Consider the following 13,637-nt stretch of genomic DNA (forward strand, 5'->3'; position numbering starts at 1 on the left):
CTGCATCCTTCCATGGTAGGTTTCAGCCAAATGAAAATGTAATGTACTTGCAGACAGACTCCATGTCTGTACGTATAGCCACAGCAACTCTTTGAAGTGTTCCTTATGAACACAGGTGGGAACTTTAAAGTTTTCTGGTTTAAATATGAAAACAAAGCCGAGTGGTTTCAGAAGGCTGCGTGCTGCACAACCCTGTAGGAACTGACATAAGCATGCCTCCAAGTCAGTTCTTGTATTTTCACCTAAGCAGACAGGTATCATAAACCCTGAGCAAGATATCTTATGAATGCTTTTAAAACTGTTAGCAGCACACTGTTCTCAGCAGTTTTTTGCGCTGCTCAGAGTCTGGGAACACTCACACTAGAAATGTAAGGATGCCATCAGCTGCCAACTTCACTAGTTTATCTCTGATTACTTCCAAACTGCTTCTACTGCTTCTGCTGCTTTAAAAGTCCTAAATTCTTTGTGGGGATTGGTCAGGCAGATGCCTCAAAGTACGCTAATTGAAATAAATTTAAAACAAAAAAAAAACAACAAACAAAGAACAAAACACAACAACATAATAATAAAACAAACACAAACCCATGAAACAACAGAGCTTGCAGTAGTTTTCTGGTCCTGACAAACCATAGGCCAAAAAGAAAAGGGTCATGCTATGTACCTAGATATCTCTTTTCTTCCACATTTTGAAAGTGAAGAAAAGACAGTATGATCTTAGGAAGAAGGAACAAAAAACCATTCGGAGCTCCCATCTGCAAATCTCTTCATTTCTCTACACAAAGAGTAAAGATTGAGACTATGGATGAAAATAGAATTGCATGACTCAGGAACCACAGGACAAAGACTGAAAAAAAGACATCCATATCCATATATGGCTGCAAATTTCAAACACAAAAGAATTTGTGTCACACTGATGCTCGATTTTCTTTCAGCTAGCACTCTCCATATTTATCTTCCCAATTGTACTAAAAAATACAAAGACACTATTCTGTCAGCTAATAATGAATTCTAATATTCCTCATATCTACAAGAAACATCTCAGATAAGAGTCCAGTCAAATTAGATGTGACAATCCACAGTAGCAGCCCCTAATAATAGCAGCAAAGCTAATAAAGCTGTGTCCATCATGCTAGCTTTATCGTATTCATTGCAAAAGGGGGAGAAAACAGACTAAGCATAAACTAAAGCATTAAGTTAGGATATATTTAAGCTTAAGTCTTTTAATGATATTTCTTTGAAAATACCTGTTTAATCCATTTCTTGATTCTTTTCTCTCTGGGTCACTGTATATTAGGCATCTATCAGATGGCAATAAAAACTTAAAGAAAACCCCAGTTCACAGCATCATGTAAACACACAATGGCACATACATATTTTATAAACGCGGGGTCTGCACTGCAGAGTCTAGGTACCTGGTCACTTAATCTTCCAGGTTTTAGTCAGTCTTACATTGCCACTAATCAGAAACTATCCGAAAAGAAGTAATGCTTGCATAATTATTATTTGTTTTAACAAGACATCGCATAGCAGATGGAGAATGACTTTGCCAACATCTAACTTTTCCCAGCTTAGGAATCAGGGGAGTTAGTATTTTTCTATGAAACAACCCAACACATGCAATTTTCCATCACTTACTGCACTTAATGGCTAAAATGCCGTAGCTGGATGAAACAACCAGTTCACCATTCCATCTATTTTTTTTAACTACTGCATTTTCCTGTATGAAAAGTATAACCTCAAAGCAAAGCATATTATTTGTTTTAGAATAAGTTATAATCAGGTCCAATTACGTTTTTATTTCAATATGATGCAATAAAAACCTGTTCCAACTGAAGTAAATACATTTTTCCCTACAATTCCCCAATCCTAGCCACAATTTGATTTCTCACCTTATCTAACAGCTATTATATTTATAATCTTCATGTTACAGCTTCCTATTAAAGCTGTCTCACTTCAAGTTATACATTCTTTAGTTTTCTGGACCTAGAGACCTACATTTCTTTTAAAGACAACAGAGATGGTATCACTCTGTCAGAGGCCTCATCTGATTTAGGTATTTGCTTCGGTTCACTTTAAAATTAAACTAATCCAAATTTGCTTGAGCACCAAAGAAACCAGAGGAAATCCAGTACCCCCCAAATACCCACATCTGTACGCTTTGCTTTCATTTTACTGAACAATTAAAATTGGTTTTACTAGATCAGTAAAGTCAGAGAGGAAGGCTTCACTGATACTTAGATTTCCTAGGATCTGGAACAAACTGGGGTTAATAGGACACCATAGTAAAATATCCAAAATACTGTTTCAAGATTAAAGGAACAAAACAGTAACAAAGTATGGGCAATGAATGCAATTACAGTGTTGCATGTTAACAAAAACAAATTTTCCATTAGGAAGATTAACCTAACTACAGGGAACTTACGTAGACATCAAGGACTTCATTTGTTGGACCATCAGCTAGAAATGACTCCCCTGCAGTGCTGGAGATTTCATTTGGGCGTTTATAAGTGAACATTGTCCCACCACCTTCATATCTTCCAGGTCGATCAATCGCCCAGTTTCCATTGATGATGGACCGTCCCGATCGACTCCGCAACGCTGTAGAGGATAGGGGCAGAAACACAAGGACTTCGATCAGAGGAAATCACCTTCACGTGCTGGCGTCCCTTCAAATTCCCAAACGTATGTTACACTGTTACGTATTCTCTGATGTCAGGGGACAAACTGGTGTGGCTGCTGAGAACAGAGTTAAATTCATAGTTACAAAAAAATATATATCAAGTTTAGAAAGCTTTTCCTGAATACTCATGGTTTTATGCTGCAAGAAAAGAAAGAAAATTTAGAGATAGCTTGGTAATCTTTTTCAGCAGTTTCTCAGAGGATGCCATGTGACTGAGCCAGCGGCATACACCGAGCACATGCAAATGCCAAGGAAGTGGTTTTCCTCACCTGCCTTTCCACTGAACTGACTATTTTACGAATTAGATGCAATAAAATGCAGATACAGAAAACCACTACAACAGACTATGCAGAAGCACCAGACAATCAGTTTATGGACACATGAATGTCCTGGGTTGCCAGATATTCCAATTAGTCTTCGTGAAGCTGTTTGGCTACTCTCTCAGTTTCCTTTTCAAAACACTTTCTTTGCCAGAGCACCTGCAGAGCCCTTAGCTGCAGCACGGTGTGGAATGACAAGCTATCTGAAAATGTCACGAGGATCTCTTGCATAAGGAAAAGTGGCTTGTAAATCAGATACTAGGTGGGAAGTATAAAATCTGGATTCAATCATAAAGTCATAGAATGGTTTGTCTTGGAAGGGACCTTTAAATATCATCTAGTCCACCCCCAATTTCATTATTCTCTAGCACTCCTCTGTTGAAAGAAAACCTTTTGTATGAAGAGGAAATTCCATAGTTACAAAAATGCAAACAAATATCAGCATACTGATTAAAAATCAATTATTAATGCACAGCCTACACCCCAAATAAGGGAAAGTAATTTTAAAAAAGATTTGTAAATTCAAAGAGAATACTCTTCACACAATGCATCAAGAAGGTGTTGAGGTAAACACTTTAGTAAAATTCAAGCAAGGACTGGTAGATTTTTAAAAGATTTATACAAGTAAATAACTGCAAAGGAACACCCTGGTATTTAAGGTTTGAACCTTTTATTATCCTGTGTATATTAGGTTAAGGCCTTTAACTTGAGCAGATTATTTTCTACTTTTCCAATTGCATATTCTTAACAGTATCTCATGAAATATCACCAAATATCTGCTGGTCTCCACAGAATACACAGAACTCAGCAAACTGCAGCTGAATCCACAGAACCAAGCCTGTAGCCCTGCTGGAGGACTGAGCTGATATGCAGGCCTAAAGAAAATCTGGCACAGAGGAATCAGAACAGAACATACCAGATGAAGGGACGGTGTCCTTTCTTGTTAAATTGCACAGTTCAAAGTCTTTTTCCCCCATGGGAATAGTTGATGCTGACTAAATTTGCATCACCTTGATGAAGTTGTCTACAGAAGAAGACTGCACAGTGTTTTTGAAAAATTCTGTAAATAGTGCTTAGATGCAATCACGTATCTACGCCTCTTGTAAGACCTTACTGCTGATAATGAAAAGGCAATGGTTGGAAATGGAAGACTTTATCAGTCTTCAAGCATCAGGCAGTTGCAGTCTTAAGTCATACTTGTTATTTCAAGTCAGCTTGCTTTAGTTTGTCTTATAATACATGCAGAAAATGAGATATAATCTAACTACTCCTAATTGCAATTACATGGGTGTTATCAATCCTCCCTGCACTAAACTGACATAGCCATGCCTCCAGAGATGCTCACAGCCCAGCAACCTACTTTTCAAGGGGGGGTAACAAATTATATGAGAAGAACATGTGTACAGTCTGCAAACTTTAAATATAAATAAATTTAATTGTTAGTAGTATCACAGTTTGTACAAGAAAAAGTGTAAGATTGAATACTCTTTTTCTTAAAAGAGAAACACATGAGTAACTGAACAGAATATATTTTGAAGTAGATAAATTAATTTAAGACTTTATATTACTGCAGTGCCTTCTCTCTATACTGTAAAGAATGTATCTGGCTTCATGGTTCTGGGTAAAACGTATGACATAGAAAGGTTAAAGATGAAAGCAGTTGGCTACAGCCACTTCTGAATCTGTAAGAAGCCCTGCTTGCGGCCTGTCAGAATTGCCATTTTACTTTCAGAAAATGAATGGGACTGTCCCTGGATCACTAGTCCCTCTAAAGAGTCCTAATTCCTGAAGTTTCAGACTTTTATTTCTCTGTCTGCAAAATAAATCAGTGGATTTTAGCAGCTGCACAGAGTTGCACCCACACAAGCTCAGAAGGCATGAGTCATGATGGAGAACTTGCTGCCTTTTTGGACTTTCTTGAAGGAAAGCAAAGTAGTTCTGTATCATTCCCAAAATGGCACTAAAACAAATGGCATAAGCAAGAATTTGGTACTTGTGGCTCACAATAAAAATACTGGTCATAATTTCATTCAGTTCAAAAATTTTAATGGCATTAATGGCTAAGAATCAAATTCTGTAAAAATGTATTCACATATTTTGATTTTATTTATTTTTTCTAATGCTACGTGTTTGCTTTCCCAAGAGCTAACACTTGCTTCCCAGGTCTCATTTTCTTAACATTAATGAATTACCTCTGTCCTGTGGATATTACTTGAATTACATTTTTTTTTCCCTTCAGCCACTAAAGTGGCATAATCGTCATTCATATAGTGCTTGGAAGAAAAATTATGGGTCACCTATTATTGAATAGAGGTTATATATGAGATCCATCCACACTTTACACACTATTTACGCTTGCTACATTTTAATTCAAACACTTGCAAAGTAATCTGTTATGCAAAATGTACTGGATACCAGTTTTATATATATGTATTTAATATGGAAGACTTGCGTTAAAAGCTATACTTTATGATCTGCGTATTATTTCTTACTGCTGCTAAAGAAATAAAACAAATGAGTTATCAAGAGCTCAGAAATAAGAAAGAATGCTGGCTAAGATTAAATTGTTGTTAATAATGAAGCTGTAGAAAGATGGCTGTCTGGGAAACTGTAAGCCCACGAAACTTTCATTTCAAATCCATCATATGACAGGTCTGAAGGAGGCCTCCCCATATAAAGAGAAGACGTACCTCTTTTATGTTGTGATCACCCTGCAGCTACTACCTCAACTCTGCCCCCTGAAGAATTTTTATGGTGCTAATATTTTTAGCTGAAGCATGAAAGAGTATGAAAAGCTTTACCATTGATTCCTCATGAGGAATTTTTCATTCCTTATACAGCCCGTAGCTGATTTCATCTATTCTTTGTCTTGGACTCAGCTTCTTAACTGAAACTGTGTTGTTTGCAGCGACATTCAGTGCTGCTTTGCACTAGAGAGGTGGAGTATTTCAGGCTACAAACTCTAAGCAACACTTCTGCTTGGGCTACCGTTCGCTGGCAAAATCTCAATAGGCTGTAAGTTAAACCTTGCATTTCAAGTATCTGAAGAATACTGATTTCCTACAGTTCAGCTTCCTGCTCTCCTTGCAAAGATGGTCTGCAGCTCCTGTCTTCCTGTTTATTGATTCTATGCACCTTCCCCTGTAACTGTAAAAAAAACTTAGCAAGAGAAAATTTAAATCAAATTTTCTCATGCAGTGGTGCTAAGGAGTGAGGTCTGTAAATAACGACCTCGTATCCACTCTCAAGGTCAGTATTTCTGCTTAGAAGTTGATGTTTGATGGTTTCTAACTGTAGCTTTTGTAATCCTGATTTAAACTACACCATTGCAATCAGAAAAAAAAAAAAAAAGGAAATAATTCAATTTTTCCAGTACTTCAAAGATAATTCCATAATTGTAGTTCATTTTCCTGGCATTTTTCAATCTTGCCAACTTTCTCACTTCTAGCTCACGACATGCCGAGTCTTCTTGAAACTCTGGCTTCTGAATGCTGGTAACTACTTCATGCTCTTGGATACACTTAAAATCAAAACAAAACAAAATACACTACAAAAAGGTTTGAACTAGAAAAGTATATGAAGGTGTGAAATGAGCGTACGTAAAAATGAAGTAAAAAGAGGCCATTGTTATTGCTGTGAAAAACATCATCCAGCCAGCATAATAAACCTTCTATAAAAAGTTTTAACTCTGTAACAGCAAGTTACAAAGCTTATACAGAAAAAAATACAGTGTTCCTTACCATTTACAAACCCATTTGTTCTGGGATAAATCTGTTACTATCTATTCCCTGTTCCCAAAGGAAGAACACAGCAGAAGTCCCATTTGTGCTTCAGAAAAATGGAAATATCCCGATTCATATAACAATTTGACATATTTCATAAACTTACTGCTGAATGACTCCTCTTTCTCTAACTCTTCATACTGGAAAAGCTGGAGAGAAAAATGTTACGTGTGGGTCTAGTATCTAGCTAACTGCAGTAGATTTTCACCCAAAATCACAGTGTATAGGCAAAATACCAATTAAAACAAATAAACAACAACAAAACATTTAAAAACAACTTCCCATGTCAAAAGAAACCTCTAAACCTGGCAGCAGTACTAATATTCAGAATAACATCGCATATTTATTTTCTGTCCTAAGGTCTTTATGTCTGGGAGAACAGTGTCCTAAATCCTACTTAATTGCTTTCCAAACCACAGAGAGACTTCAGACATACAGGACCAAAGTTATTTCCTGTATATTAAAACAATAATAAAGTGTCCCGACTCAACCGGAGAGAAGCAGAAAAACAATAAAGCCAAAACATGGCTACCCAACAGCGATGGGAGCAGCACGCCAGCATGACGAGGGACTTGCAGGCTCTGACGTGAGCACGCACAATGCCCACGGGGAAGAGCAGTTCTCTTCTGGGAGCTGACTGCGTGCTGGCAGGGGAGGTCAGTGGGAAATAAAGTGAAGACTTGTGCTGCTGAAGTTAATTGCAAATGACCCACTGGTAATTTATTCCAGGGGACCTTGACAAGCTGCAGACACACTCAAGGTTCAAGTCAAGGAGTGATAAAACACGGTAAAAAATAAGGCGATAAACGTCGGTAACAGAGGCAGCTAGAAGAGGTGAGTGGGTCGGACGCATGGCGCTCTCAAGCCACATTTGTTTTGCAGCTACCAATTAAACCAAAGTGTCTTACAGGGAAAGTGTAGCAACTGTCATATTTTTTACGACCCACCACAATGATTTTCACTTGACTTGCCACATTCAGAGCACATTTTTCATATATCACTTCAATAAGCATTTCAAAGTTTTCTCTTGCCATTTAAGTTGAATTAATGTTTTAGAATGTTTTGGCTACACTCGTTTTCTTTAGAAGCAGGCAAGGCCTTCCCAGCATCTTCAGAGAAATTGCCCAGAAACAGCTGCAGCAAATAATGTGACCACTTCTGAATAAGTACTATGATGAAAGGAGCAAAAGAAACACACAGCTTCTACTATTTATTTTTCATGTAGGGAAATTGGTTATATGGAGCTTTCAGAGACAAATCTAAAATATTTACATACTGGATTTAAAAAAAAAAAAAAAAAAGCAGGGCAGAATGGTGCATCTTGTACTACCAAACTGTAAAGATGCTCTTCAGTGACATCGCGTGTGAAAAAAAAAGCTAGTTTCATGGTAAATACTGAAAAACAGTGCATAAATTGGCAGTGTGAAATGTAATTGCAAGAGAGACTGGGAAAAGTCCAACAGCTGGACTGCATCGAGCTGCCCACTAACTCTGACCAGCACAAGTTTGCAGCCTGCTGACCAGGTGCCATGCCGCAAGACTTGCAATATAACACTAAAATAACTCACTGCTTCTTAACGTGCACAGACTGTAAAACCCCCTCTACAATAGTACTTGAAGACAACTTCAGATACAACTATTTGTTTGTTGGTTTTTGTTTCTCTGTTTGTTGTTTTTCAATTTAAACTGCTCACTATTATCAAACACAGTGTGCCTTCATGGCTGTCAGACCTGCAGTACAGAATATACAATACACGGAACATCATTAAATAAACTTACCATATTTACCACAACCTAGAAATACCATAAGTCACAGCATACAGCAACTACGTTACTTCCAATTCCTTCCAAGTTCCTTTACCTTTTGCTATTCATCTTGCTTGGCCACTTTTCTGCAATTCATCCGGAAGGATTACTAAAAATATCACTGCCAGTTCTACTCCAGTTTCTGGGCCATTTTCTTTCCTGGATTTCATGCCATCACCTCGTGCTGAGATGTTCAGAATTCAATTACTATCAAGGACATAAATACATAAAGTGTTTTCAAAACACATGTGTTAAGATAGTTCTTTAAGGCCTTCTCCTCTTGCCTTATTTATTTCATTTAACCTTGTTTTTAGTGCAAAATCATCTGACTAGTTTAAAATACTTATGCTTTCTGGGAATATCCTATAGTTTGAAAACCTTTCTTCTTTTGTCTTTATGACTATGTTACAAGCGAATCCAACACCAGTAAGTTAATAAGGCTAAACTACAAGGGCATTTTGTGCTTTGTCAGTTGTACGCTGCCATCAATCTACATTTCGATTCTGCATTACGCACTGAGATGTTTCAGCGACTTCAACAGTGCATTAATGGGACACAAATAATTGTCAACTTTTCCAAGTGTTTGTTGCCTGAAGGAGAAGCACATTCTCCTGATTTTTCATTTTAGACCTTCTGGCTACCTTTCTGGGCTCCCTTGCTCAGTGTTAAAAGTGGGCTGAATCCAGACGACTGGTGGCCCTTTCTATCCTGTCTATGGCTCTACTAGGTGTACTAGCTCAGCAAACGACGACAGACAATGAAATGGTTTGCTCTTGCTTTCAGAGCCTTAACATATCTAGTCTGATTCGGAAAAATGCTGATTGAATTTGAAATTTAATTGCATCAAAATAGGACTTTGAAAATATTGTTTCATGAATGTCTGTTGCTTTCCTGGAAGAGCAGTGGCCACAAGTACTTCCCAAATTTGACACAGAAACAGAAATAGTTTTCATCCCGTCTCAGCCTTTTGTTGAACTTGCTACTTTTTGGCAGGTATTTCCCAAGTTTTCTTTACAATGGCACGACAATTTGGTTCACTTGTATAATTTTCTTTTTTTTTCTCTATATATATCAGTTGATCAAAAAACAACTAAAGCAGCAGCAACAGTGAAGTGTCATACGAAGATACTGTTTGTCTTGAGACCAATTCTTTCTTTCATGACAGTTCTGAGTTTGTCCTCAGAGAGAGCAGTTTCATCTTGCTTTGAATTCCTCATGTGCCTGTTCACAGCTCATCTCAGGCAACATCTCCCAGAAAAAAAAACACTAATTTTTTCAACCTGCCAAAAGAAAATGCTACTTAGTTGCATAAAGGTAAAGGTTCCCAGTTAATTACTGTAAACAGAAATGCTCATTTTTTGCCATGGCAGCAATGAGTCATTTTCCATTTGGAGTATTCATTAAACTGCTTAATTTTCCCCTGCTGATGCAGCTCCCTCTTCATTCAGTTATGTCTATTCCTTCACATTTCTGATTCCAAAAGCCATGCTGCTGATGCATCAGCAACGAAAATGCTGGGGCAACAAAGCAGAAAATTAACTATTGATGCAATAAACTATACGGGCTTTGAGAAACAGAACTGATTTATCATATAGCCATATGATCTATTTCAGGCCCAGTCACTACAGCAGAATTCAGTCTCAAGAGCTTTCAATAAAATCTTCAAACAAATTTCAGACCTAATCGGCATGTTACAGAAGGGTACTCATCTTTTGCTTCTATCCAAAGAGGCCGGAATATCTCCCTATGGTTTTTATGCAGTCTTTCCTGACACGTCTTGGTAATAGTCAACTGAAACAAAAACACATTAGCAGGTCTACTCTTTCTCTTTTCTAAGTCTTTTTGATGAAACAAGAAGCAAAATGAAGCAAACATGCTGACTACACTATTCTCACACTTTAACCTCTGATACTCTGATATGTGCGAGTTAATACAGAACATGCCTACAGTGATATGGTGATTATATATACCAGGCCAGTGACTTGCATTCTATACTAAATGCAGAATTCACTGTGCTTCTATGTGACGATTGCTTTCACATACATCATACTTAATCCTCCTTCGGAAAACTATGCAATACTGAAAATCCAAGGACTTGCCGAAAACAGATACAAATAGTAGTGTTGACTGATCAGAGGATTTTTTTCAAAAAATCTTATACTCACCCAGCTACTAGGAAAGATAGTAAAATATGTCTGTATATGAGATGCAACTTTTGAAATAGGTTGTTCATGAAACAGAGTAGATGATGCAGGTAGGAAGGGAAATTACAGCAGAATTTCACCATTTGGGCAATTCTTCCATGGCAAGGTGAAAGCACTCCTCATTTCATCTTGGGTTTAATTTTCAATTTTTATTCTACTATTGCTTCTCCTTTTTAAAATTGCATAAAGGAAAAGACTTTTCACATTTTTCAAACAGGTGCCCTTAATTTTTGAACAACTGGTAACTTCTACTACTCATAAGTATAGAATTAATCATGTTTACATGATCCCCATGATTTCCACAGGAAGTAAGTTCCATGGATGGAAGACTATCCAATGTTGAGATAAGACTCTAAATAACTTACGCTGAGGATACAATGAGTTTCTAGAAGCCTTTCTTAAAGAACATACTAATATTTTACCTGGGAAGCAAATGAAAGAATAAGATGAAACGAGAGGAATGAGATTTATCTTCATACTAGTGTAATGCTTACTAGGTCTTTAGCACAAACTCCCACCCATTTAGTCCTCTTTAGCATGATATGCTTTACTAAGTCAGGAAAGCAGGCAGATGTTTTTAAAGCTATGTTGTTAACTACATATGCAAATACTGATGTGTGTTGGGATCCCCAAAACCACCAGCACAGTTAAAGACATGACAATATGATTCTCCATCAAGGGTGTTTTGATTCCCAATTTGCATCACAGTGAATGAAATATAATGAGTATAAATCATAAGACAAATGGCATCACTCCTAAACACTGTCATTATAATTTATGAGTAGTCTGTTTCAGCACTTTATGCTTGAGGGAATGTAGGAGACAGGTTATCAAAAGGCCAACACAGTATTCGGTGAAGGTAAGAGTCACAATAGTTGAAAATAGAGTCATAGAATCATTTAGGTTAGAAAAGATCCTTAAGATCATCCAGTACAACTATCAGCGTAACACTACCAAGTCACTAAACCATAGCCCTAAGCACCACACCCACACACCTCTTCAGTACCTCCAAGGATGGGGACTCCACCACTTCCCTGGGCAGCCTGTTCAGTGCCTAACCACCGCCGCTTCCATGAAGAAAGGGCACTTCCCTCAGCCTCCTGTTCTCCAGACCAAGCACCCCAGTTCCCTTGCCTGCTCAGAAGCCCTGCTTTACAGTCCCTCACAGCTTCGTTGCTCTCCTCCGAACACATTCCAGCAGCTCAGTATCTTGCGTGTAGAGAGGGGCCCAAAACTGAACACAGTTGTAGGCAGATTTCCTATCATTCTGTCAATGAGCTAAACTAAAAGGCTTACACAATTAACCTACACAGTGACAGTGCATGATAAAGAATGTTGGTATTTCCTTTTAGTTTTACCCAGCAATAATCCCTAATTATCTATCTCAAATACATTTTTGCTAAATTCTATTAAAATAATCCATAAAAAGATCGTTCTCTCCTGACTTACACAGTTATGTATAACTCTGGAGCTGAAAGGACAGGAGGAAATGACAAAATTCCCAATTCTACAAAAGTCAGTGTAAATATTACGCAGCTTTCAACGGCATATAATTTTACCATTTTTCAGGTCTGTTCTGAAAACACTGCAGAGGAAGGGCAGAAGGGCTCGCACAAAGGTAGACTGAATGAAATGGGGAGAAGATAAAGAACAGCACTGAAGAATACAGGAATGGAGTAGGAATTATGCATGTTTTGTAAAATATATGAAATGCAGATGCAGTTGCAAATCTGAAATTCTGTTTTAGAAATACACTACCTCAAAGTAAGTGCTGTTGTTCAGAATAGCTTAAGAACTGATCAGCAGTATCACACACACGTAATTTGTAGTTGTGTTTTTTCATATTGTTATTTACACATCTCTGATTTCTTTCTTTAAAGAAGGCAGGGCATAACTAAGACTGAAGTTTATAAGTGGCCATCACAGAACGTCAGCTGTTATAAGGCTTCACAAGGATTACAGGATCTTTTCCCAATGAAAAAGCACGGTTTGAATTTTTAGCAGCATATTTTCTACCATACCTCAGTAACGTCAGGAAGTACTCCTTACTGGTAATAGCTGCAAACCAAGAATTAAGAAATAACAGCAATAAGAAATAACAAACAACATTCAGGACTGGAAACTTGTAGTCTCCAGGAGGGATACATTTCCAGTGCAGCATGTGATATTGTAACCATGCAACTTCCACAGAACCTACAGATTATGGTATTTGGCTAACTTGCATAATTTCAGTTAGAATCTGGTTCTTATATTTCAGAAGTTGATGGAACTGGCTGTTATTGTCTCTGAAAGTGATAGCTGAGCCTTCTGGCACAGCTCAGCTGCACATTAGTTAGTCCAGCATAGAAACTCAGCACACATTTGGCCCAAATCCTATGGGTGGATAAATGCAATTGCATTATCTTCTAATCTAGACACCACTTCAGTCAGAATGGCCAGATTAGTAAAAGGCGCATGTGCAAATATCCCATTCTTTTCTCCAGCTGGCATAATGAGAAATGTTTTGTAAGTCCTTGCACTCCTGACAATTGCCAAGAACTCGAATAGTTATGAGACAGCTAAGTGAAAACAGCAGATTGTGATATCTCTGGAGAAAAACCACACTGTATCTCATGATAATCAAAAGTTGAAACAGAATTATAACCACTTCTTTTGTTTTCTAAATAGTTTTAATTCCTAGCAATGAAAGCTGGAACTGATGAATATTTCTAAGCTGTTTTGAATTTCAAGTGGAATTTTTCAAGTATTTTGGATGCATTGTGTGGTAAAGTTGAATCCTGTAACTCAAAACACACAGTTATGCGAGCTGCAAAGCATTCTCGGGTACCCTTGTTTAGAAGCATCT

The 13,637-nt window shown here is 37.6% G+C and overlaps 1 protein-coding gene across 5 annotated transcripts in view; it reads right to left on the reverse strand.

The window, feature by feature from the left end:
* The window catches only part of THSD4 (thrombospondin type 1 domain containing 4), a 303,076-nt gene that overhangs the window by 28,888 nt on the left and 260,551 nt on the right, over positions 1 to 13,637 (reverse strand). For all 5 annotated transcript variants that reach the window (XM_035336261.1, XM_035336260.1, XM_035336259.1 and 2 more), the window contains one exon: positions 2,423 to 2,598. In XM_035336261.1, the coding sequence (XP_035192152.1) occupies positions 2,423 to 2,598 (176 nt within the window). The remainder of the gene's footprint in view (positions 1 to 2,422; positions 2,599 to 13,637) is intronic.

This window comes from Oxyura jamaicensis, chromosome 10, assembly GCF_011077185.1.
Source record: "Oxyura jamaicensis isolate SHBP4307 breed ruddy duck chromosome 10, BPBGC_Ojam_1.0, whole genome shotgun sequence".
Taxonomy (NCBI): domain Eukaryota; kingdom Metazoa; phylum Chordata; class Aves; order Anseriformes; family Anatidae; genus Oxyura; species Oxyura jamaicensis.